This window comes from Rana temporaria, chromosome 7 (assembly GCF_905171775.1).
Source record: "Rana temporaria chromosome 7, aRanTem1.1, whole genome shotgun sequence".
In the NCBI taxonomy this organism is placed as follows: Eukaryota; Metazoa; Chordata; class Amphibia; order Anura; family Ranidae; genus Rana; species Rana temporaria.
The window spans coordinates 10,582,477-10,609,084 of NC_053495.1; the positions used below are offsets into that span (position 1 = coordinate 10,582,477).

Sequence of the window (26,608 nt, forward strand, 5' to 3'; positions counted from 1 at the left end):
CTCTGCGTCGAGCGCGCGTACGTTCGGGAATCGTCGTAATTTGCTAATTTACATAAGCGACGGGGAAAACGACGTCGGTGACACCTAGCGGCGGGAAAAAAAATTGCATTTAAGATCTGACAGCGTAAGAGCCTTACGCCTGTCAGATCTAATGGATATCTATGCGTAACTGATTCTAAGAATCAGTCGCATAGATACCCGGGGCCAGATTAGGACTTACGACGGTGCAAATGGTGTTGCGCCGTCGTAACGCCTTTGAGAATCTGGGCCTCTGACTTTAAAGCCAAGTACACACCACTATTTTTTTTTTCGTTCAACCCCAAAAAAAACTGGCAGCTCAGGTCGGAGCCGCTGTACTAACGAATCCAATGTCAGTACAGTGATCTCTCCTGTTGTCCTATTATGTCCTGACAGGGGGACGCCCGCCGCCCCCCCCCCATCACAACACTGCAGTCAGCACTCTTAGCTCCCCCCCCCCCACCACAACACTCCGGTCCGTGCTCTCAGCCCCCCCCCCACCCTCATCTCTGCACAGTGTTGTAGGATCAGGTCGCCTTCCTGTAATAAGACAACATTTCATCCAGACTCCGCTCATCCAGCTTGGCGGGCTTGTTGGGTCCCGGTGCTTCCTGTGCATGCTGGTTGTGTTCTACACCCGACCCCGACGGGTCATTAGAAGGTCCCGCCTGGTTCCCCTTTTTCTTCTTCTTCCGATTCCTTTTAGTGCTCTTTGTCTTTGAAGCGTAGACGGACGGCGGTGCAAACTCGGGTTCGCGTTCGTTTCTCAGGTCGTCACAGACTTTGGACCATTGACCGAATGTGAATTCTGAGATAAAAAAAAAAAGAGCAAGATGGTGGTGATGTCATGCTAACAGACCAGACTGCGGAAGCTTATATAGTACTTGTTCCACCCCCCCCCCCCCCCCCCCCACCCCCACCAACAATGCTTAAATGGTTGTTCATATTTCATTAAAGTGGTTGTACACACCTTACATGTACCCAGTAAAGTGACTGGCCTCAGGTGATAGAGGGATATGAAATATATACTACATATAGCCTCCCCCCGTGGGCACCGGGGCGATCTCCCGGCTGGGCCCGACACAGAAGACAGAGCATTCGGCCGCTCGGGGTGCTCTGTCTTCTGTCAGGCGGATGGGATGACATCAGGTAAGGCTGCGGTTTATGGCGGTGCTCAAGGCTGCGGTTTATGGCGGTGCTCAAGGCTGCGGTTTATGGCGGTGCTCAAGGCTGCGGTGTATGGCGGTGCTCAAGGCTGCGGTGTATGGCAGCGCTCGGGCTGCGGTGTATGGCAATGGTAAGGCTGCATTCACAAATTAATGAGAAGCTATGGGAGGCCCCCCATAATCTATCATCCCACACAGACAATCCTTACCTTTGCCTCTGTCCCACTCCCTGACATGAGGGACTCCGGGTTTGGTATCTCTTCGCTCTTGAACGACAACTTCCACCTTCTTCTCCAGCTCAGGGGACTCTTCTGGCTGTGGCCCGATCATTTCAGCTTCTGTGTCACATACAAAAAGGAAATAAATATGTACACTGACAAAACAGAAGACAAAATATACACATATCTTAAAGTGCCACTAAAGCCACATCATAAATAACGATCAATAAATAGTATAGCTGTTTATACTCGGTCACTAGGAGATTCGTTTTCTGTATTCTGCATAAATCCTGGTTGCTCCTGCTGCTCTCCATCCCACCCCCTTCTGTTTATGTCCCCAATTCAGCGAGTGATTTTGCAGAGTAGTGTTGGCATCTCTGCACATGCTCAGTTTTCAATGGGTTTCTAGGCTGAGCGTTTCCTCCCTATCACATCTGAGCAGCCCATGTGACTATATAGAGTCACACATGTGGGCGTACACACAGTGGTAAATGACAGCCCACTCTCTCCCTTCCCTCCTCCATGTCCACTAACCATCTAAACACAATGGGGGCGGGATATTACATGTAGATTAATGGCGGCTTCACCTCCCTCTTATTCTAAGACTCAGGCTGGAGGGGTGTGACACAGCCTGTGACTGGCAGAAATCCGCCCACATCATGTTATTGCCCAAAAAATAATAAAAAGATTGTAGGGGGTAAAAAATGTTTTTTCCTTTGTCTGAATCTCTCACTTAGCCTCAGTAAGCTTGCCCCCATCATCCGAGACGTTCTGGCTGGGGGTTAGTCAGAGAACTCGCCCCCCTCCCATGGGACTACATCCCTGTGTTCACAGCATCTCCCTGCAGGGATGTAGTCCCAAGGGAGGGGGCGAGCATGCCGACTCCCCCATGGGGATGTAGTCCCAAGGGAGGGGGCGAGCACGCTGACTAACCCCCAGCCAGAACGGCTCGGATGATGGGGGCAAGCTTACTGAGGCTAAGTGAGAAATTCAGACAAAGAAAAAAAAACATTTAGAAGGGAAATGGAAGGAAAAGGTAAGTGAACCAACAATGCACTAGTTTAAAGGAACCGATTTAGAAATTAAAAAACTAACCTTTACAACCCCTTTAAAGCGGTTCTCCACCCTAAAGTGGAGTCCCGCTGATTGGAACCCTCCCCCCCTCCGGTGTCACATTTGACACCTTTCAGGGGGGAGGGGGGGTGCAGATACCTGTCTAAAGACAGGTATTTGCACCCACTTCCGGCCGGGCATTCACGGGCAAAAGACGGGCATTCCGTCACATCCCGTCGCCCCCCCGTTGTGTGCTGGGAACACTCACACAGCGGGAGCCAATCGTCGGGGGCGGGGCGCGACTCGCGCATGCGCCGTAGGGAACCGGGCAGTGAAGCCGCAGCGCTTCACTTCCTGGTTCCCTCAGCGTGGATGGCAGGGGGAGCAGCAGAGAGACGAGCGATCGCTCGTCATCTGCTGCGATCGGCGCTGGACTCCAGGACAGGTAAGTGTCCTAATATTAAAAGTCAGCAGCTGCAGTATTTGTAGCTGCTGGCTTTTAATATGTTTTTCCCCATGGCACATCCGCTTTAAAGCGGTTGTAAACCTTAAATTTGCACTTTTACCTACAGGTAAGCCTATAACAAGGCTTACCTGTAGGTAAAAAGAATATCTCCTAAACCTGTACGGTTTAGGAGATATTCCCCTCGCAATGCGGGCGGCGCATGCGCAGGGGGGATCCACGGCGGAAGATCCGGCAGCCGCCGGACCTTGCCGATTTTAAATCTCCCGCACGCATGCGCGGGAGTGACGTCATCGCCGCTCCAGCCAATCACAGCGCTGGAGCGGCGCCGCTCCAGCCAATCACAGCGCTGGAGCGGCGATACCCGGAAGACACGCCGGAGCAAGATGACATCTCGCTCGGCGTGAACCAGGTAAGTGTTGTTCACCTCGTTTTGAGGTAAGTATTTCATAATCAGCTATTATGCGGTGCATACTAGCTGATTATGCATTTTGCCTTGCAGGTAAAAAATAAATAAAAATTATATATGCGGTTTACAACCGCTTTAAGGAGAAAAAAACAAACAAACAGAATCTGATTGGCAAAGATAACCTCTGTATATCCACAATATCATTTCTTTCCCCTCACCCTGAGCTGCCCCCGGCTCCTCTCCTTCTGCCACGTTTTTCCCTTTACGCTGCCGCAGTTTGGCGAGCCGTGCGTCCAGCATTGCTTTACGCTTTGCTTTTAGGCGTTCACGCTTTACCCTTTGATCTTCAGTCTGCAAGAGAAAGAGAATTTATTTTATTTCCACACTACTTGAGAACGTTGGAAGTGTTCATTTTGAATTTGTGACATGGCATTAAGGGGGGGGGGTTTGTATTGTAATAATGTCCATCTCCATCAAAACCTTCCTGCCTCTTTAAAGCTGAACTTCGGCCTTCCCTTCAGCCTTGCACAGTTGTACCGGTTCCTCTGTTGGACTGAAATTGATCACTCTGATTTTGCTGCACACTGTGAGCTTCTCACAATCTGCATTGGAAGCTGCGGCAAAACAGATATAACCAGCATCATTTAGAGACTTTTTGTTCCCCAGCCTGAAAGTCCCTGGGCTGCCCCTTTCGTTCATAAAATATGTAATAAAAATACAATTGCTTTATTTAAAAAATGTAATTCACATGTTGACGATGGGGGTTGCTTTACCACAATCAGTGTGTGCCCTACTTGTGTAACTGCTGGGAGACCCCAGCAATTTTATTTTATTTTTCGGAGGCCCCAGCAAGGGTATTCTGGTGGTGTCACCAGGAGTGAGGTTCCACTTAGGGCCAAGGGAAAGAGCAGAGTACCTCATACTACAAGCGGCTCCTGCAGAAGTAGCGAGATATGTGGGGGCTCGTCCGGGACATCTCTGCTCACCAGGTCTGCGAGTTAGAAGGTGGCAAAAATCGAAGCAGATTCAATTTCAGATTTAACCACTTGCTTACTGGGCATATTCAGCGCCGTCACTCCTTGAATGAGAATTTTTTTTTAACCACTTATCTACCAGCCGCCGTCAATTGACGGTGGCATAGTAGCTCAGTTGTTCTGACAGGACATCATATGACGTCCTTGTCTTTTAAAGCCGCTAGGGGGGCGCGTGCACCCGCCTCTTTACTGGGAACACGATGGGCATGGCCGCCGGGCACCCGCGATTGCCCAGTAACTGAGCAGGGACGTGGAGCTCTGTGTGTAAACACAGAGCTCCATGTCCTGTCAGGGAGAGGAAACTGATGCTGTGTCTCTTGTATATAGGGACAACCATCGGTCACCTCCCCCAGTCAGTCCCCTCCCCCTACAGTTAAGAACACTCACTAGGCTACACATTTAACCTCTTCCTCACCCCCCTAGTGTTAACCCCTTCCCTGCCAGTCACATTTATACAGTAATTTGTGCATATTTATAGCACTGATCGCAGTATAAATGTGAATGGTCCCAAAAATGTGTCAAAAGAGTCCGATGTGTCCGCCATAATGTCGCAGTCCCAATGAAAAAAAATAAAAAACGCAGATCGCCGCCATTACTAGTAAAAAAAAAAAAAAAAAAAATCATAATTATGTCCCCTATTTTGTAGGCGCTATAACTAGTCTTGTGTCGAAAAGGATCAGAAGAATTAGACAAATATATCTCCATTTTCCAAACCCCTAGACAAAAACAAGAAGCTGACCCACGCAGTGCGGGCACAGCCCCACTGCATGGGAAATTTTTGTTTTGCCCGGAGTTCAAAAGCTGCATCAACCTGTGCCAAGCTTAAATCAGGAAAGCTGGGAACTCGGATGCATGGGTACAGGCTATACGCTAACCTGCTGCTTTTGCTTTCCCAACAACTGGTGCAAACAAAAGCCCTAATATAGATAATTGCAGTTACCTTTATCCGTGCTTCTTACCTGATCTCGCAGCATATCCAGCGTTTCTCTTTGCTTCTGGCGGCTCTGTTCATCCTTGGCAAAGGCAAAGTAGCCAACACCCAGCTGCCTGGCCTCTGCAATAGCAAAGCAGACAACAAAAAGTTTATATTATTAATAAAAAAATAAAAATAAAAATTGTAAGTATTGTAAAATCCTTCTCTTGTAATCCATCAAGGGACACAGGAAGTCATGCATTTTCGGATTATGTTGCTGTTGTTTACAGAACAGGACATTGGCAAACAAAAAACCCAGAATAACAGCATGCCTCCGTTTGGAGCAAAGTAGTTCTGAGACTATGTAGTACCCGTGTCCCCCAATGGATTCGAATAGGATTTTTACAAATAATCCTCATAGATTGAGGAACACAGGCAGACATTTACTTTGGGGATGTCTAAAATCAGTCCAACTGAACAGTGGATAACACAGAAAAAAGGGGCATGCTGGTAGTGGGATGGGTCATCCTGGGCTGATGTTTTTCGTTGGCCAATGTCCAAGCCCCCCTGTAGAGGAAGTGACCCAAAAAGTGGTCAACCTCCTGTGTCCTTCAATGGAGAAGAAGGCTCCTTTCACACGAGGCGGACTCTGTCTCTACGGAGTCCGCCAGCTCAGCGGGAGATCTGTCCGCAGATCTCCGCTAAGCCGACGGATGACAAGCTCCTCTCTGTTCACTGAGCGGGGAGGGGCTTGTCGGGCGCCGCTGTCTCCTATCGAGCGATCTGATGAAAACGGACAGCATGTCCCTTTTTATTAGATCTTACCCGATCCGCTATGGATGGACGGGGACGTCCCCCCCCCCCCCCCCATACATCTGTATTTAGCGGATCGGGTCGGATGTCAGCGGACATGTCTCCGCTGACATCCAACACTCTATAGAGATGCATGGAGCAGCCGTTCAGGTCCGCCGTCAAAACTAACAGGCGGACCTGAACGGTCCGTCAGTGTGAAAGGGGCCAAAAGAAATGTAAATAAACAGACATCTATAGTGTGATGGAGTTGATAAAATGACTATATTATGTCTATGTTAGCTCTCTCTTCTAACCACTCAAATATTGTAATTTTCTTTTTTTTTTTTTATTGTTGCGAGAGAGAGAGATTATATATATATATATATATATATATACAGAGAGAGAGATATAGGGAAATGCTGATGTAAACAAGGCAGTTCCCCATTCTTCCTAGTGACAGGACACTGATCACCGATCCCTGTAATTGGAAACGGTGATCAGTGTCGTGACACACGTAGCCCATCCCCCCTACAGTTAGAACACATCCCTAGGACACACTTAACTGCTTCAGCACCCCCCTCCTGGTTAACCCCTTCACTGCTAGTCACATTTACACAGTAATCAATGCATTTTTAGAGCACTGATTGCTGTGTAAATGTGAATGGTCCCAAAATAGCGCAAAAAGTGTCCGATGTGTCTGACATAATGTCGCAGTCACGATTAAAAAAAAAAAAAAAATCACTGATGGCCATCATTACTAGTAAGAAATAAATTAATAAAAATGCTATAAATCTATCCCCTATTTTGTAGACGCTATAACTTTTGCACAAACCAATCAATAAACGCTTATAGCGATTTTTTTTTTACCAAAAATAGGTAGAAGAATACGTATCGGCCTAAACTGAGGAAAATAAAAAAAATTTAATATATATTTTTGGGGGATATTTATTATAGCAAAAAGTAAAAAATATTGAATTTTTTTCAAAATTGTCGCTCTATTTTGGTTTATAGCGCAAAAAAATAAAACGCAGAGGTGATCAAATACCACCAAAAGAAAGCTCTATTTGTGGGAAAAAAGATGTCAATTTGGTTTGGGAGCCACGTCGCACGACCACGCAATTGTCAGTTAAAGCGACACAGTGCCGAATTGCAAAAAGTGCTCTGGTCTTTGGCCAGCCAAATGGCCCGGGGCTGAAGTAGTTAATCCAGGTACGGCACACGCTGGATATGAGCAATCATACAGTTTTACAAAAAGAGAAATCTTCTATAGTATACCATTGTCTCTTATGTCCTCATAATGTAAGGGGCCCATCGGTCTCTTCAAGGCTTCTTCCTCTTCCTGTTCCCACTGCTGTCTTTGCATCTCCTGTCTCATATCCTCGGACAGTAAAGTCTTTTCCTGAGCAGCCGGTCTGTAAAGAAGAAGGTTCAGCCGTTTCACACGAGACATTTTACAAAGTTTAGAAATGTCTTCTATTTCCCCTACACAGCTACTAAAAACTGGAGTGTGCGAAATCCGGCGCAGTTCTGCATAGAGACTAGGGTTGTCCAGATACCGATACCAGTATCGGTATCGGGACCGATACCGAGTATTTGCGGGAGTACTCGTACTCCCGCAAATACCCCCGATACCTAAATAGAATACTTTCCCCCCCTTTCCCCCCCGCCGCTGCCGCCGCATCGAGGGACATGGCTAGAGGGACATTGCTGCATATGTGAGGGACATGGCTGCATATGTGAGGGACATGGCTAGAGGGACATGGCTGCATATGTGAGGGACATGGCTAGAGGGACATTGCTGCATATGTGAGGGACATGGCTAGAGGGACATTGCTGCATATGTGAGGGACATGGCTAGAGGGACATGGCTGCATATGTGAGGGACATGGCTAGAGGGACATGGCTGCATATGTGAGGGACATGGCTAGAGGGACATGGCTGCATATGTGAGGGACATGGCTGCATATGTGAGGGACATGGCTAGAGGGACATGGCTGCATATGTGAGGGACATGGCTAGAGGGACATGGCTGCATATGTGAGGGACATGGCTAGAGGGACATTGCTGCATATGTGAGGGACATGGCTAGAGGGACATTGCTGCATATGTGAGGGACATGGCTAGAGGGACATGGCTGCATATGTGAGGGACATGGCTAGAGGGACATGGCTGCATATGTGAGGGACATGGCTGCATATGGGGGGGGACATGGCTGCATATGGGGGGGGACATGGCTGCATTTGGGGACACATTTAAAAAAAGTATCGGTATTCGGTATCGGCGACTACTTGAAAAAAAGTATCGGTACTTGTACTCGGTCCTAAAAAAGTGGTATCGGGACAACCCTAATAGAGACCAATCAGATTTTATGCTTTTTTGTCAAAGCTTAACTAATTGCCGACCAGCCGCAGCTCCCCTGCGCGAATCGCCATGGCTGTACAGCGGCCACTTTAAGGGCTATAGTGGGCGCGACGCCAGAGCCGATGCGCTTGGCCGTTATGTCCGCTGGCGACCCGCGGTCGCTCCTCAGAGAGCCAGAATGGGGATCTGTCAATGTAAACATACAGATCCCCGTTCTGTCAGGGGAGTAGAGAGATCTGCTGTTCCTAGTGATTAGGAACAGCGATCTCTCTCTAATCCCAGGCAGTCCCCTCCCCGAGTTAGAAACACCTCCCTAGGACACACTTAACCCCTTGATCGCCCCTAGTGTTAACCCCATCCCTGCCAGTGACATTTATACAGCAATCAGTGGCTATTTTTAAACTCTGATCACTGTATAAATGTCACAAGTGTCTGATCTGTCCCCTGCAATGTCGCAGTCCCACTAAAAATTGCTGATCACCATCATTACTAGTAAAAAATAAATAATAAAAAATGCCATAAATATATCCCCTATTTTGCAAACGCTATAACTTTTGCACAATCCAATCATTATACCAGGGATATGCAACTAGCGGACCTCCAGCTGTTGCAAAACTACAAGTCCCATCATGCTTCTGCCTCTGCTTGTCATGCTTGTGACTGTCAGAGCCTTGTAATGCTTATGGGACCTCCAGCTGTTGCAGAACTACAAGTCCCATAAGCATTACAAGGCTCTGACAGTCACAAGCATGACAAGCAGAGGCAGAAGCATGATGGGACTTGTAGATCTGCAACAGCTGGGGGTCCCACTAATTGCATATTCCTGCGATATACGCTTACTGAAAAATGTTTTTACCAAAAATATGTAGAATACATATCGGCCTAAACTGATGGAAAACTTTTTTTTTTAGGTTATTTATAACAAAAAGTAAAACATTTTTTTTTTTTTTTTTTTATAAATCTTGCTTTTTTTTCCCGTTTACAGCGCAAAAAATAAAAACCGCAGAGGTGATCAAATACCACCTAAAGAAAGCTCTATTTGTGTGAAAAAAATTACATCAATTTGGTTTGGATACAACGTCGCACGACCGCGCAATTGTCAGTTAAAGCGACGCAGTGCCGTATCGCAAAAAATGGCCTGGTCATTAAGGGGGCAAATCCTTCCAGTTCCAAAGTGGTTAAAGGGGTTGTAAAGGAAAAAAATTTTTTTTTCATAATAAGCATCCTTTACCAGCAGACATTCCTCTTTCCTCTTTTCGTTTTTGCTCAGAAGTTGCTCTATTTCTTCTCTGCTCTGTTCACTTCCTGCTTGTCTGATTTTACTCACCACCGTGATGGGAGGTTTTACTGCGGTGGTCAGTAACGTGCTCACCCCCTCCTGGGAACTACATCTGTGCGGCAGGACGCTCTCTACGTGTTAGTCCCCATTCACACCTAGGCGTTTTGTCGCCTGTAGTGTGACGCCGCTGCCGCCAGAGGGCTGGAAACACATTGCCCTCTATGGAGATGGTTTACATCTCCACGCCAGACGCCTGCCGCCTGAAAAAAGGTCCCGGACCTTTTTTTCAGGCGGCTTTCGGCGTTCGGGGACCATCTCCATAGAGGGGCACATCTAGGCGGACAATCGCGGCTTTTTGTCGCCGCAAATCGCGGTACAAAACGCCGCTATTTGCCGCTGCGATTTCGTCCGCCTAGATGTGAATGGAGCCTAAGAGACCTCAAGGAGGTGTGAATTACTGGGCGTGCCGCAATTCATAGTGGGAAATGTAGTTCTTACATGAACGAGCACCGCAAACCAGGAAGTGAATGAGAGAACAGAAACTAGAATGCCGGAGGTGATATAGATGAAGGAATTTAATAGGTATTTACTTGTTTTTTAACAGAATCATTACACTATTCTGTCTGTCTACCTTGCAGACATTAATTTTAGGCAAAAATTTTTTTTCCTTTACAACTCCTTTAACTGAACAAGCTGAGGTTAGAAGCCGATTGGCTACCGTGCACAGCTGCACCAGCTTTTGCACTCTCCAGTTTATCTACCCCACTGTGTTCTTCTATGCTAGTCGTATGCTGCGATGTCTTACTTTTTTCCTTGTAGATTTTTGTCCATTTTCAAAAGGTCCGGTAGATCCTTCTTCATACAGCGCCTCGATCGGCCTAGCGAATCGACATAATCCACCCTATGGATAGGAGAGAAGACAATCACAGACATTTGTACACTTGTGGATCACACATACAGAGGAACTCTAAAGAACATTGCTGGGGGAACATCAAAAGGTCTTTTAAACTCGCTCTAAACCATAGAAAAAAGTTATAGGGGTTGTAAAGTTATTTTTTTTTTATTTATAACAAACATGTTATACTTACCTCCACTGTGCAGCTCGTTTTGCACAGAGTGGCCCCGAACCTGGTCTTCTGGGGTCCCTCGGCGGCTGTCTCGGCTCCTCCTCGCAAGGGCTTAACACCTTAACCACAAGACCCGGACCAAAATGCAGCTAAAAGGACCTTGCCCCTTTTTGCGATTCGGCACTGCGTCGCTTTAACTGACAATTGCGCGGTCGTGCGACGTGGCTCCCAAACAAAATCGGCATTCTTTTTTTCCCCCACAAATAGAGCTTTCTTTTGGTGGTATTTGATCACCTCTGCGGTTTTTATTTTTTGCTCTATAAACAAAAATAAAGCGTACATTTTGAAAAAAAATGCAATATTTTTTCTTTTTTACCATAATAAATATCCCCCAAAAATATCTAAAAAAAATACTTTTTTCCTCAGTTTAGGCCGATACGTATTCTTCTACCTATTTTTGGTAAAAAAAATTAAAAAAAAAAACGCAATAAGCGCTTATCGGTTGGTTTGCGCAAAATTTATAGCGTTTACAAAATAAGGGATAGTTTTATTGCATTTTTATGATTATTTTTTTTTTTTACTACTAATGGCGGCGATCAGCGATTTTTTTCGTGACTGCGACATTATGGCGGACACTTCGGAACAATTTTGACACATTTTTGGGACCATTGTCATTTTCACAGCGAAAAATGCATTAAAAATGCACGGTTTACTGTGAAAATGACAATTGCAGTTTGGGAGTTAACCACAAGGGGGCGCTGATGGGGTTATGTGTTCCCTGAAGTGTGTTTACAACTGTAGGGGGGTGTGGCTGTAGGTGTGACGTCATCGATTGTGTCTCCCTATAAAAGGGATGACACGATCGATGCAGCCGCCACAGTGAAGAACGGGGAAGCTGTGTTTACATACGGCTCTCCCCGTTCTTCAGCTGCGGGGACCGATCGTGGGACTCCAGCGGCGATCGGGTCCGCGAGTCCCGCGGTCACAGAGCTTCGGACCGGGTCATGGGGGCGCGCGCCCGCGACCCCACGGCTGGGCCCCCGGTGCGCCGCGTCATTGGATGTGATTGATAGCAGCGCAAGCCTATGGCTACGCTATGTTTAATCCATCCAGTGTAGCCAATCAGCGGCGAAGAGGATGTCGGGGGCGAGCGCGGGACTTTCGAGGGGGTCGGGTAAGTATCTTTCACAATATAAAAAAAAAAAAAAAAATGGGATAACTTTACTGTGGTCTTATTTTTTTATTTAAAAAAAAGTGTAATTTTTTTCCAAAAAAGTGCGCTTGTAAGACTGCTGCGCAAATACGGCGTGACAGAAAGTATTGCAACGATCGCCATGTTATTCTCTAGGGTGTTAGAATAAAAAAAATATATAATGTTTGGGGGTTCTAATTAGAGGGAAGAAGATGGCAGTGAAAATAGTGAAAAATTAGAATTGCTGTTTAACTTGTAATGCTAACGGCCACCACGAGATGGCGCAGGTCACAGAAGGAAGAGCTTGGGACTTCACAAGGCCGCGGCCTCAATTACCGGCTGTCACGGGACCGCCGCGGAAGGTGGGGGCGCACGGAGACACAGGATCCTGTGCCTCCGTGCGCCCCCACGGTGCGCTCTCGGCGGGCTCGCGGCGGCCGGTAATTGAGGCCGCGGCTTTGCAGGCTGCAAAGCCGCGGCCTCAATTAACGGCGGGCGTGGGCGCCAGGTCACAATTTCTTGTCGCAATTGTGACCTGCGCCCGGATATTGTCGACCCCTGCATAGTGTTTGGGGGTTCTGAGTAATTTTCTAGCAAAAAAATGATGATTTTTGCATGTAGGAGAGGAGTGCCAGAATAGGCGCGGTATGGACATGATTAAGATTAACCTTTACCAATTGGGTTTATATGTACCTGCCATGAAGTAGTTCCTCTGAAATACACTCACCATTCCTCCTCGGGGTCTTTAGGACCCGGAACCGGCAGATCTGGCGCTCTGGTGTCGTCGTCCTCCTCCCCATTGTTCGTCTTGCGCTCCTTGTGACACAATGTCTGCACCTCTCTCCGCTTCTCTATAATCTTCTGTGCAAAATCCACCAGGTACAGCTCCTCCGTCTCCTCATCTGCCAGGCATAAAAGACGGCGCGTGTCGTTAGCACAGGAGAAAGGAATTGGTTAAAAAGCAGCGTGTTCCAGCATCGGCTGGCATGGAAAATAAAAAATAATGGGAGTCGAAAAAAAATCGGGGGGGCTTTGATGCCGCGCTTCAATACAGCATAAGAGAGACTTGAAAGGAGCGCATGAAGTGCGCCGGATGAGAGGCTCTCGTCTCGCACATAAAAGCACCAGCTGCGTCGGCATTGAGCACCTCAATTTACCAATAATGAGATGAAGCGACGGCGAGGCCAAGAGATAGCGAATCGCCCGGCTCTGAACCTGGGATGAGTCACAATGGTACGTGCCGCTACATACACAATGCGGAGCTGATTCTGTACCGGCTATGAAGAGGAAATCACAGACCATTATGAATGTCAACTTATTTAACCTTTCAGAGGTGGGAAGAGAAAGTAGAAGAGAAGATAAACAACTGAACATTTTTTACAGCAATTGCAATCATTTCGGTAATTTAGGGCTGGCTGAATCCCAGAAAGTTAAAGTTTACGCAATACCTTTCTACATCATTAGAGGCACAGAGCTTGGGAAGACCAATAGGGAACAATCCACAGATTAAACGCACCAATAAAAGTAGCAGAAATAAAAAAAAACGTTTAGGTTATTATCAGAGCAATAAAAGTTTGCATGTGTTGCGCTATACAAGTTTTTCACTCACAGGATCCATGTAACGGAATGGCCCGTGACACCCAGAGACTTTTGAAGGATGTGGGGTACTCCTGTGCCAGCTTCACTAATGACTCTTGTGTCTAGGGTCATCCTATGTCCCATAGGGGCATAGGATGACTGAGAACTGATATCTCGGATTACATGAGATGGGACATTAATGATAATTCATGTATTGCAGGATATCTTGGAATATTACAGTTTTGGTTAATTCTGTCCACAACAGGTCAATAAGAGAGTGTCTCCTTCAATGCTTAACATAGACTGTTGAGATGCTAATTAAGTCCCCCCTGGCTGTAGTTGGGGCTTGCTGTGATTGCATTCTGTGTCCATTGTGCTAACTAGGTCTGCTTCTACAGACCTTTTCATTGTGTGATGCTAATGACACTGTTTTGTGTGAAAAGTCTATTGATGATAAGATGTGGAATGTGACTTGTCAACTGTAGCAATTACCTCCTCTAAATGCGGTGCCAGAGTGTCTGTCTGGAAGATGGATTGGAGGGAGAACTCGTTAACCACCCATTGTGTGATGTTTTGGGTGGAGAGTTTCATTGTCCCTGTAACTACTGTAGCATGCTTGTAACTGTATAAAAACCTGAGAGTGTACCATTAAAGTTTCATTTTGTTTCACTCAGAGAACAGAGCTTGTCTCGTCCTTATTCTGGGAAATGTAATGGGTCCTGACGGCTGGATTGTCGGATAAGCTGTCGTGGGGCGATGGAATGGAATATCGTAAACGGTGGTGACCGTTACAATCCACTACTGGAATCCATTTTCTGGAAGGATTTTTGGCGTTGCTTGTGCCAAAACCTGGCAGTTTGTGGTCCTCATTGATGTTCCCCTCAGTCTGGTGGAGGTGTTGGTTCACACAGATAATAAAAAGATATGATGGCCTATACAGACTATTTTTAAAGGAATCCCAATTACTATATTCTGTTCACACATGCTCCCAAAGAAGACAGTGAATGTTTGAAACGCGTTGAGATTTCATGTGGAATGTTCCATTTAACAACAGGAACTAAATATACTAGATATGTGAATCCTTTATGTAATACATAAAGATGTTTTTTTATCTTTTTAATAATAAAAATAGGATTTTTGTACTCACCGTAAAATCCATTTCTCTGAGTTCATAGACGGACACAGCCTTCATTGACATTAGGGTTATGCTTCTTCCCTGCCTAATGTCAATGAAGGCTGTGTCTGTCTATGAACGGAAGAGAAATTTTTATTTTTAACCATATGTAATGTTACCAATTTCTTTTTGTACCATATGCCCTTAAAAGTCCTTTCGCTACAAACATTTTTTGGTTTAATCTACGAATTATAGGATGTGGGCGTAGTGGCATGGAATGGTCCACCTTCCTCTGTTTAGCTACTGTATTTATTGGCATATAACACGCACCCCCCCCCCCCCCCCTTAAAATCAGGAGAAAATCGTGGGTGCGTTTTATACGCCGATCACTGCTGTCTCTGGAGGAAAGAGGAGCGAGTGCCGCTGAATTACATAAAGCTGCAAACCTCCGGTGTACCCTGCGCTCCGTCACGCACAGCCACGCCTTCTGGCCCCACATTGGGCCACTGGTTCTGTCTATCATATGAGCAGGGCCAGGAGATGCGGCTGTGAGTGACGGAGCACAGGAGATCGCGGCTCTGTGTAGTGTAATTCAGTGGCGCATGCTCAGCAGGGATAATCCAACACTGGCAAGGCTGCAATGGTGGGAAAGGTGATGCTGTAGATGGGCACTGCACAGGCTGCTTTGGCAGTCAATTTAAAGTGGGGATGGTAATGTAGCGCTAGGTGCGAGCCAAAAAGCAATGGCTGTATACACCTAATGGGGTGTGACCATATAGCAAATGTAATGGCAAAAATTCAAAAGTCAATTTAAAGGCTGCAGATGGGCACTAAGCAGGGTGCATTCATGAGCAATTTAGAGGCTGTAGATGGGCACTAAGCAGGGTGCATTGATGGGCAATTTAGAGGCTGTAGATGGGCACTAAGCAGGGTGCATTGATGGGCATTTTAGAGGCTGTAGATGGGCACTAAGCAGGGTGCATTGATGGGCATTTTAGAGGCTGTCGATGGGCACTAAGCAGGGTGCATTAATGGGCAATTTAGAGGCTGTAGATGGGCACTAAGCAGGGTGCATTGATGGGCAATTTAGAGGCTGTAGATGGGCACTAAGCAGGGCGCATTGATGGGCAATTTAGAGGCTGTAGATGGGCACTAAGCAGGGCGCATTGATGGGCAATTTAGAGGTTGTAGATGGGCACTAAGCAAAGTGCATTGATGGGCAATTTAGAGGTTGTAGATGGGCACTAAGCAAAGTGCATTGATGGGCAATTTATAGGCTGTAGATAGGCTCTAAGCAGGGTGCATTGATGAGCTGTGACCCTTAATTTTGCTTCAAAGTTCTTTATTTAAAATGTACATTTTTTTCCCTTAAAGCGGAGGTCCGGCTTAAAAAAAAAAATGAAGCGTTGCGGCTTCACTGCCCGATTCCCTACTGCGCATGCGCGAGCTGCGCGGCACTAAGTGAACGGGCAGATATCTCCTGGGACACACACAAGGTCCCAGAAGACACCGCTCCCCATTTCCCAGAAGGCAGCGCGACGAGGAGAAAGAAAGAATACCACCGTGGACAAGGAAGTGGCAGATTAGGAGATCTGCCTAGTAACAGCCACTTCTGATAAGTATGAAAATATTTATTTTTTTCAATTTTTTTTGTAGCCTTTTCGGCTATTTTTTTTTTTTTAAAGGGTGGACTGCCGCTTTAAACTTCCCTCCTAAAATTGGGGTGCGTGTTATACGCCGATAAATACGGTAATTATTGGCTGAAAAAAAAAAATACGAAGCTCATGGCTGCAGCTAGAAGCTCGTTTTAACCAATTAAAGTTCAGGACATTTTAAAAGTGGCTAAAAAAGGATATAACAGAGAAAAATGCACTGAAGTCCCGACAGATCACAAAGCAATGATCTGAATCAGTTCCTTGTAATCTTACCAGGAAAATCTCCTTTGGTCATCTTCTCATACAGGAGAGCTTTCTCCTCCAACTTCTTCCTAAAAAGATAAAAGATTGCTGCTCACATTATTCGTTTTTTTTTTTTTTATTACAGGCATTTATACAGCGCCGACAATTTACACACAGCTCTCCCCGTTCTTCAGCTCCGGGGACCGATCGCGGGACTCCAGCGGCGATCGGGTCCGTGGGTCCCGTGGTCACGGAGCTTCGGATCGTGTCGCGACCGGGCACTTAACCACTTAAGCCCCGGACCAAAATGCTGCCTAAAGACCCAAGGGGTTTTTACAGTTCGGGACTGCGTCGCTTTAACAGACAATTGCGCGGTCGTGCGACGTGGCTCCCAAACAAAATTGGCGTCTTTTTTTCCCCACAAATAGAGCTTTCTTTTGGTGGTATTTGATCACCTCTGCGGCTTTTATTTTTTGCGCTATAAACAAAAATAGAGCGACAATTTTGAAAAAAATGCTATATTTTTTACTTTTTGCTATAATAAATATCCCCCAAAAACATATATAACATTTTTTTTTCCTCAGTTTAGGCCGATACGTATTCTTCTACCTATTTTTGGTAAAAAAAAAAAATCGCAATAATCGTTTATCGGTTGGTTTGCGCAAAATTTATAGTGTTTACAAAATAGGGGATAGTTTTTTTGCATTTTTATTTATTTTTTATCTTTTTACTACTAATGCCCGCGATCAGCGATTTTTTTCGTGACTGCGACATTATGGCGGACACTTCGGACAATTTTGACACATTTTTGGGACAATTGTCATTTTCACAGCAAAAAATGCATTTAAATTGCATTCTTTATTGTGAAAATGACAGTTTGCAGTTTGGGAGTTAACCACAAGGAGCGCTGTAGGAGTTAGGGTTTACTTTGTGTGTGTGTTTACTAGTGTAGGGGGGTGTGGCTGTAGGTCCGACGTCATCGATCGAGTCTCCCTATAAAGGGAATGACGCGATCGATACGCCGACACAGTGAAGCACGGGGAAGCCGTGTTTACACACGGCTCTCCCCGTTCTTCAGCTCCGGGGAGCGATCGCGACTATAAACGAATAGCCGCGCCGTCGTCCCGGATCGCTCCTGAAGCCACGGGGACCGCCGCATGTACGGGGGGGGGGGGGGTCCCGATCGGACCCCCGACCCACGTCAAGCAGAGCACGTATATATACGTGCATGTGCCTGCCTGTGCCATTCTGCTGACGTATATGTACATGCGGCGATCCTTAAGTGGTTAAAGGGGACGTACTTGTACGTGCTTGTGCCCAGCCGTGCCATTCTGCCGACGTATATGTGCAGGAGGCGGTCCTTAAGTGGTTAATTATATATGAAATATCTCCATAAAGGACAGGTGCACTTTTGTACAAACAAGAATCATCCCCTATAACTGACCTGGATTTGTCAAGGGAATTGTTCTCTTCAGCTTTCTGCTCGGCATCTTTCTCCGCTCGGGCCGAGACCCCGACATTCTGCTTATTCCAGATATTAGGCTTCTGGAAAGAAATAAAAAAATTGACAAAAGGATGTGAAAAAGTATTCTGCAAAAAAAAATGCAATTGGTGGAATCAATGCAAACAGTTTCTTTCAGCTTTGTTGCTTTTATTCCAACTGCTGCAAAACGACGGTTAGGATCCATTCACAGGAGCGATTTCCTGCGGAGAGAATCTGTGGATTCCGGAATCTGGAATGGACACGAGTGTGAAAACAGCTGCAGCCACTGAGCCCATACAATGCAATCACAGGGTGTCAGCAGCAGCAGCAGCACACCCTAAAATTACAGTAAGGGCTCTTTCACACGGGCGGCCCGTTCAGGTCCGCCTGCCAGTTTTTTATGCGGACCTGAACGGGCGCTCCATGCTCCTCTATGGAGCCGCGGATGTCAGCGGTGACATGACCGCTGACGTCCGACCCGCCAAAGTGTGATGGAGGAAAAACCTACTTTTCCATCCGTCGATCGGATGGGAAGAACGCGGGCATACGGTCCGTGTTCATCCGATCCCCCCCATAGGGGAGAGCGGAGAAATAACAGGGCGGTCCCTGCACAGTGTTCGGGGACCGCTCTGTCATTCGCCGGCTCAGCGGGGATCAACGGAGCGATCCCCGCTGAGCAAGCGGAGGTTCACGGGGCGGATCATTACTGATCCGCCCCGTGTGAAAGGGGCCTTAGGGCCCATTCTCACAGGTGATTTAACATTCTGCAATAACCTGCAGCAAGAATCTACGGATTCCTGCAGCTGGAATGGGCAGGCATGTGAAAATCGCTGCCCAGCCGCTGAGCCCCATACAGGCTGTCAGTGGCTGCAGCTATTCATGACGGTTCGCACAGCCAGAGATTAAATGCGACGATTGCTGGCTGTGTGAAGATTTTATGTGCATCCAACCAGGATCACCGCAGACAGTCACTGGCAGTGTTAAGGCGGAGTTCCACCCAAAAATGGAACTTCTGCTTTTTGGAATCCCCCCCCTCCGGTGTCACATTCTAATCCAGGTATTTGCTACCACTTCCAGGCATAGAGCACTGCGGTGACCTACGCCATGTCCAGCGCCTACGCTCTCCCCCCGCTGTCTTCTGCGAGACACACAGGTCCCAGAAGACAGCAGGGACCAGTGGGATCACGCAGCGCGATTCGCGCATGCACAGTAGGCAACTAAAGAGTGAAGACTTGCCCGATTCCCTTACTGAAGATGGCGGCACCTCCACCCGAGAGCCGAGGGAAAGATCGACTTTGGGTGCCGACATCGCAGGCGCCCTGAACAGGTAAGTGTCCTTATTTTAAAAGTCAGCAGCTGCAGTATTTGTAGCTGCCGACTTTTAGTTAATTTTTTGTTTGGCAGAACTCCACTTTAACATTCATCGATAGAAAGAGGGTTCTCCCGCACTGTCACTATAAAACACAAATCCGGCCCTCCAGGCCATTTCATGTGGCCCTCCTGCAGCTGCAGGAGAGCTCCAGCCCTCCTCTGGTCCTCCTCCAGACCCTTACTTTCTGCTTTCAAGCAATGCATCCAGCTTCTTTCCAGCAGCAGCAAAAGGAAAGGGAGTGCACTGTGATGTAAGGGAGAGTGGGGGGGGACTCAACTTCTGATGGTGGGGGTGACACTTGACATCTAATGTAAGGGGAGGGGGGGATGTGCTGGACATCTAATATATAGGGAGGGAGGATGTGCTGGACTAATCTTACAGATATAAACAGCCCTTTTGAGGGCAATCCTAATGCTGATGTGGCCCACAATGAAAATGAGTTGGACACCCCTGCTATAGAAAAAATGGAAATAAATAAATAAATAGTGCAACTGCTGCAAACACCGATAGGTGAATTCTAAACCAAAAATAATGTAATATGCTGTAAATGGTGCTGCGCTGTTGAAAACAAAAGTAATAAACGACAAGATGTGTGTGAAATAAAAGTAGAATTTGAACACAAGCGAGGAATCAAACACGGCTATCAACAACATATAACTTCTAAAATGCAACAGTGTATTACACAAAAAGAACACAAGGTGGCAGCGAGACGCCACTGTATAAAACTTCTTAACCGCTTACTGGGCACATATACCTCCTTCCTGCCCAGGCTAAATTTCAGCTTTCAGCACTGCGTCGCTTTAAATTAAAACTGCGCGGTCGTGCGACGTGCCTCCCAAACAAAATTGGCGTCCTTTTTTTCCCCCACAAATAGAGCTTTCTTTTGGTGGTAATTTGATCACCTCTGCGGTTTTTATTTTTTGCGCTATAAACAAAAAAAAAGCGTCAATTTTGAAAAAAAAACAAAAACAAAAAAAAACACAATTTTCTTTAATTTTTGCTATAATAAATATCCCATTTTTTTTTTTAAACAATTTTTTTTTCTCAGTTTAGGCCGATACGTATTCTACATATTTTTGGTAAAAAAAAAAAAATCGCAATAAGCTTATAGTGATTGGTTTGCGCAAAAGTTATAGTAGCTACAAAATAGGGGATAGAATTCTGAAATGTTTATTATTTTTTTTTTTACCAGTAATACGGCGATCTGCGAATTTTGGCAGGACTGCGATATTGCGACCGACACATTGGATACTTTTGACACGTTTTTGGGACCATTCAAATTAATACAGCGAACAGTGCTATAAAAATGCATTGATTGCTGTATAAATGTGACTGGCAGGGAAGGGGTTAACACTAGGGGGCGAGGAAGGGGTTAAATGTGTATTCTGGGAGTGATTCTTACTGTGGGGGGAGGGGACTGACTGGGGGAGGTGACCGATGCTGTGTCCCTATGTACAAGGGACACACCATCTGTTGCCTCTCCCTGACAGGACGTGGAGCTCAGGCACGCGCATCGGCATCTCGGGGACGCGCCGGGTGCGCGCGCGCGCGCCCCCCAGTGGCTGGAGGACGTCAAAAGACAGCGTCCCGGATTTATAGAGCCACCTGGACGCCGTCTTTTGACTATATGCCGGGTCTAAAGTAGTTAAAAGTGCAATGGTGAAATAAAACGTCCAGTGAAAATACACAGAAGAAAAAGTGACTCTATTCACACAGTCTATAAAAATCACAAAGTGCTTGAAAGGTATGTAAAGTGAAATATTGGTGTTCTCTGGATTCAATAAAAAGTGATTGTCCCAATCTATATCATGTGAATAAAACAGATGTGGTGGGTGTCTCTTCTTTCCATGCAGTGACACCTCTACTAGGGGTAGCCTCTTACCTTACCCCCCCCCCCACCCTGGTGGAGGGGGGGGGGGTTCACCTTGTATAAATCCATACCTTTCAAGCACTTTGTGATTTTTTTTTAGACTGTGTGGATATATTCACTTTTTATTTTGTGTACAGTGTTTGCGCAGGACATTTTATTTCACCATTGCACTTTAAATCGGTGTTCCGGACAAAAAAAATAAAATAAAAGCCAACAGCTACAAATACTGCAGCCGCTGGCTTTTAATAAATGGGCACTTACCTGTCCTGGAGTCCCTCGATGTCGGCACTGCAGCTGATGTTTCCATCAGCTGTCGGGTGGTGCTGCCGCCGCCGCCATTGCGGATAAGGGAACGCGGCAGTGTAGCCTTTCGGCTTCATGCCGGGAACCCTACTACGCATGCGCGAGGCCCCGCTCCTCTTTCCTATTGGCCCAGTGGCTGGGGGACAAGGAGGGAGCCCGGCGGTGACGTCACGGGCCACGGCCCGGACTCACGGAAGTGGGAAAGGTATCCTGTCCCCCCCGAAAGGTGCCAATTGTGGCACCGGAAGGGGGGGGTGGAATCCGATGAGCGGAAGTGCCACTTTAGGGTGGGACGCCGCTTTAAAGTGGTTGTAATGTAAACCCTCTGATATTACTTGCATCTACAGGTAAGCCTACATTAACCACCGTGTAAACAGGAAGAGCCGTTGATCGGCTCTTCCTCACTCGCGTATGACAGACGCGAGTAGAGGAGAGACGATCGGCGGCTCTCCTGACAGGGGGGGGTTCGCGCTGATTGTTTATCAGCGCAGCCCCCCCCTCGGATGCCAACACTGGACCACCAGGGAGTGCCCCCCGGAGCTCAATGGAGCAAAAAAAAAAAAACACCAATAAAAAAAACAAAATGAACACAATCGATGCCAATCAGTGCCCACAAACGGGCACTGACTGGCAACATGGGCACTGGCTGAAAGGATGCCCAGCAATGCCATCAGTGCCACCCGTGTCCATCAGTGCCACCCAGTGTCACCTCTTGGTGCCCATCTATGCCCAGTGCCCATCTGTGCCACCCATAAGTACCCATCAGTGCCACCCATGAGTGCCCATCAGTCCCGCCTATCGGTGCCCATCAGTGCCACCTCATCGGTGCCCATAATTGAAGAAGAAAACGTACTCATTTACAAAAAAAAATTAACAGAAAAAAATAAAACTTAATTTTTTGCAAAATTTTCGGTCTTTTTTTAGTTGTTGCGCAAAAAATTTAAATCGCAGAGGTGATCAAATACCACCAAAAGAAATCTCTGTTTGCGGGAACAAAATGATAAAAAATTTGTTTGGGTACACCGTAGCACGACCGCGCAATTGTCATTCAAAGTGCGACGGCGCTGAAAATTGGCCTGGGCAGGAAGGTGGGTAAGTGCCCGGTATGGAAGTGGTTAACATTCACGGATAGCTGCAGCTGCCAACAGCCCCGTCGTCATTGCACTGTATTGGCTCAGCAGCTATTTGAACAATGCGCAAATTCTAGCCGCTGGAGATCGCAGTGCGTTTAATCGCTCGTGTAATTGGACCCTTAGTAGCTAGGCTACAACTACACATGTGCACGACGATGCCGCTCATCAGAGATGGGCTCAGGCATTGTTGGGGGATCCTGGTCCCAACCCACCTGCCCGATCCCGCCAGGAAGCCGACGCTGCACCCCTACGGGGTGCAGCGTCGGCTTCCTGGCGGGATCGGGCAGGAGGGTTGGGACTAAAATCCCGAAACACACCCGGGCCCATCTCTGATGCTCATTATGTTCACACACAAATTCTACAGTGCTACCTACCTTAGGGACCGCTCTTGGCTGCGAGGGCCCGCCGGCAGCCTTGGAGAATTTATCGCGCTGGAATTCTTCTTGTTTGCGGAAAAGTTCGGCTTTGAGATCGACCAGCTGCAAAGAAATACAGACCGCGTGAGAAAAGGAGGCGCGTGAGATCAACCAATGAGAGCTAGGGAATGAAAAAGATCCGATTCGCTGCTGGCAAAGAAAAAAAAACACATTTGGTGATCTTGTAACTTTATTTCTAAGGATCTTCCAGGACAGCGCCAGAGAGAGAGTGGCTCCACCCACTGGGAATTATGGGATAGCACACCAGAAGCTTGGTTCTGATTGGTTGCTATGGGTTAGCACACCAGACGCTTGGTTGCTATGTGTTACCACACCAGGTGAGGCTGAGTTCCTATTGGCTACGTTACCACACTAAGAGATTCTGACTGGTTTCTATGGGTTAGCATACCAGAAGCTTGGTTCTGATTGGTTTCTATGGGTTAGCACACCAGGAGAATCTTGGCTCTGATTGGTTGCTATGGGTTAGCACACCAGAAGCGTGGTTCTGATTGGTTGCTATGGGTTAGCACACCAGAAGCTTGGTTCTGATTGGTTGCTATGGGTTAGCACACCAGGGGAATCTTGGCTCTGATTGGTTGCTATGGGTTAGCACACCAGAAGCGTGGTTCTGATTGGTTGCTATGGGATAGCACGCAAGATTCTTGGTTCCGATTGGTTGCTATGGGATAGCACGCCAGAAGCTTGGTTGCTATGGGTTAGTACACCAGGAGAAGCTTGGATTCTATGGGTTAGCACACTAGGAAAAGCTTGGTTTTGGTTGGTTGCTATGGGTTAGCACACCAGGAGAAGCTTGGTTCTAATTGGTTGCTATGGGTTAGCACACCATGCAGGGATTGGTTATGTGTCACTGCAGCAGCAGAAGCTCTTTTCAATTGGTTGCTATGTGTTACCACACCAGATGAGGCGGAATTCCTATTGGTTACATGTTACCACACTAAGAGATTCTGGGCTCTGATCGGTTGCTGTGGGTCACCACATCAGGAGAGGCTGGCTTCTCAACGGTTGCTATGGGATACCTCTCATTCCTGAGGAGCTCTCTTTCTAGACACAGACAGATATGTCTCTGGACATTATTTTCAGAAGCCTGTCAGAGAGCGCTGAGCAGCCTGAAGGGACTACAAGTCCCAGAGAGCCCGAGCTGTGTGTCACTCACCGAGGCCGCGGTCACCGCCAACACCTTCTTCTTCTTATCCATATTACACAGCCCGTCACAACATCCCCCTCACTCCGCCATATTTGTTATCTCCGGGCAGCACTTCCGTCCCTCAATTCCAGCGACACATAGGGCGCCATCTTGGGAAGGTCATGGAAATTGGAGGCTGCGGCGGCCATCTTGTGGAGGGCAATGACTCGGGCGCCATCTTGTGGAGGGCAATGACTCGGGCGCTATCTTGTGGCGCGTGAAAGCTACAGCTGTCGCCTTGGAAAGGTAACCATTCAGGCGCCATGTTGTGAATGGCAATGGGGGAGACATGCTTCGAAGGGCAGTGTATAACTAGGGCAGCCATGTTGGCAGAGGCAGTGTGTAACTAGGGCAGCCATGTTGGGAGAGGTAGTGTGTAACTAAGGCAGCCATGTTGGGAGGGGCAGTGTGTAACTAGGGCAGCCATGTTGGCAGAGGCAGTGTGTAACTAGGGCAGCCATGTTGGGAGTGGCAGTGTGTAACCAGGGCAGCCATGTTGGCAGAGGCAGTGTGTAACTAGGGCAGCCATGTTTGAAGGGGCAGTGTGTAACTAGGGCAGCCATGTTGGGAAGGGAAGTGTGTAATTAGGGCAGCCATGTTGGGAGTGGCAGTGTGTAACTAGGGCAGCCATGTTGGGAGAGGCAGTGTGTAACCAGGGCAGCTATGTTGGCAGAGGCAGTGTGTAACTAGGGCAGCCATGTTGGGAGGGGCAGTGTGTAACTAGGGCAGCCATGCTGGGAGGGGCAGTGTGTAACCAGGGCAGCCATATTGGCAGAGGCAGTGTGTAACTAGGGCAGCCATGTTGGGAGGGGCAGTGTGTAACTAGGGCAGCCATGTTGGGAAGGGCAGTGTGTAACTAGGGCAGCCATGTTGGGAAGGGCAGTGTGTAACTAGGGCAGCCATGTTGGGAAGGGCAGTGTGTAACTAGGGCAGCCATGTTGGGAAGGGCAGTGTGTAACTAGGGCAGCCATGTTGGGAAGGGCAGTGTGTAACTAGGGCAGCCATGTTGGGAAGGGCAGTGTGTAACTAGGGTAGCCATGTTGGGCAGGGCAGTGTGTAACTAAGGCAGCCATGTTGCGAAGGGCAGTGTGTAACTAGGGCAGCCATGTTGGGAAGGGCAGTGTGTAACTAAGGCAGCCATGTTGGGAAGGTCAGTGTGTAACTAGGGCAGCCATGTTGCGAAGGGCAGTGTGTAACTAGGGCAGCCATGTTGCGAAGGGCAGTGTGTAACTAGGGCAGCCATGTTGGGAAGGTCAGTGTGTAACTAAGGCAGCCATGTTGGGAAGGGCAGTGTGTAACTAGGGCAGCCATGTTGGGAAGGGCAGTGTGTAACTAGGGCAGCCATGTTGGGAAGGGCAGTGTGTAACTAGGGCAGCCATGTTGGGCAGGGCAGTGTGTAACTAGGGCAGCCATGTTGGGAAGGGCAGTGTGTAACTAGGGCAGAAATGGAACCCTTACCATACTTTATTGTGTTCTTTAAAGCTAAAGTTAAAAGTTATTTGGAGATTGATTTTTGATATGCTATATAACATTCTAAAATAATTTTCAATTCTACACTGCCCCCTGTTGATCACTGTGCGTAAGGAAATTACTGCCCTCTGTTGGTAGTTATAAGGGAATTTACATGTTTTTGACGTCATTCATTACGTAGCAACCATCAGAAATTGTGGGGCCCCTTACACAGCTTTAGGCCTAGGCCCCCTCGGACCCACAAGCCTCTTGAGGGGGGAGGGGGCGAGCAGGCAAGTCAGGACACTCTCTACTTTGCAGATAGAGAAAGGAGCTGTGTGTTAGTGGGCGTCCTGACTCTCCTGCTCGCCCCCTCAAGGGGCTTTCTCCACACCAAGGAGAAAGCCTTGCATTACTGTGTGGAGTTACAGACAGAAGAACAGGAAGTGAGGATTTCTCAGAAGAAATAAGGACATTTAAAAGCAAAATGGAAGGATGAGGTAAGTGAAGGAGGACTGCCTTCAGGGTTTGACAAATTTGCTTGGAATCTAGGAGCCAGTTAAGAAAGTTAGGAGCCAGAAAACGCACCCTGTCCCGACGAGCTTGCGCGCAGAAGCGGACACATACGTGAGCAGCGCCCGCATATGTAAACGGTGTTCAAACCACACATGTGAGGTATCGCCGCGATTGGTAGAGTGAGAGCAATAATTCTAGCCCTAGACCTTCTCTGTAACTCAAAACATGCAACCTGTAGATTTTTTTAAAACGTCGCCTATGAAGATTTTAAAGGGTAAAAGTTTGTCGGCATTCCATGAGCGGACGC

General features: G+C 47.4%; 1 protein-coding gene across 1 annotated transcript; it reads right to left on the bottom strand.

Annotated features, from left to right (window-relative positions):
- Window positions 1–505: 505 nt before the first annotated feature.
- Window positions 506–24,465, bottom strand: CCDC174 (coiled-coil domain containing 174). Its single transcript, XM_040358876.1, has 11 exons — window positions 24,307–24,465; window positions 23,091–23,195; window positions 18,000–18,100; window positions 16,586–16,644; window positions 12,693–12,867; window positions 10,512–10,607; window positions 7,342–7,478; window positions 5,321–5,415; window positions 3,546–3,678; window positions 1,394–1,522; window positions 506–826 (listed from the first exon to the last, which is right to left on the bottom strand). The coding sequence occupies exons 1-11, from the start codon at window positions 24,346–24,348 to the stop codon at window positions 546–548; spliced, it is 1,353 nt and encodes a 450-aa protein (XP_040214810.1). The 5' UTR covers window positions 24,349–24,465; the 3' UTR covers window positions 506–545.
- Window positions 24,466–26,608: the final 2,143 nt, after the last annotated feature.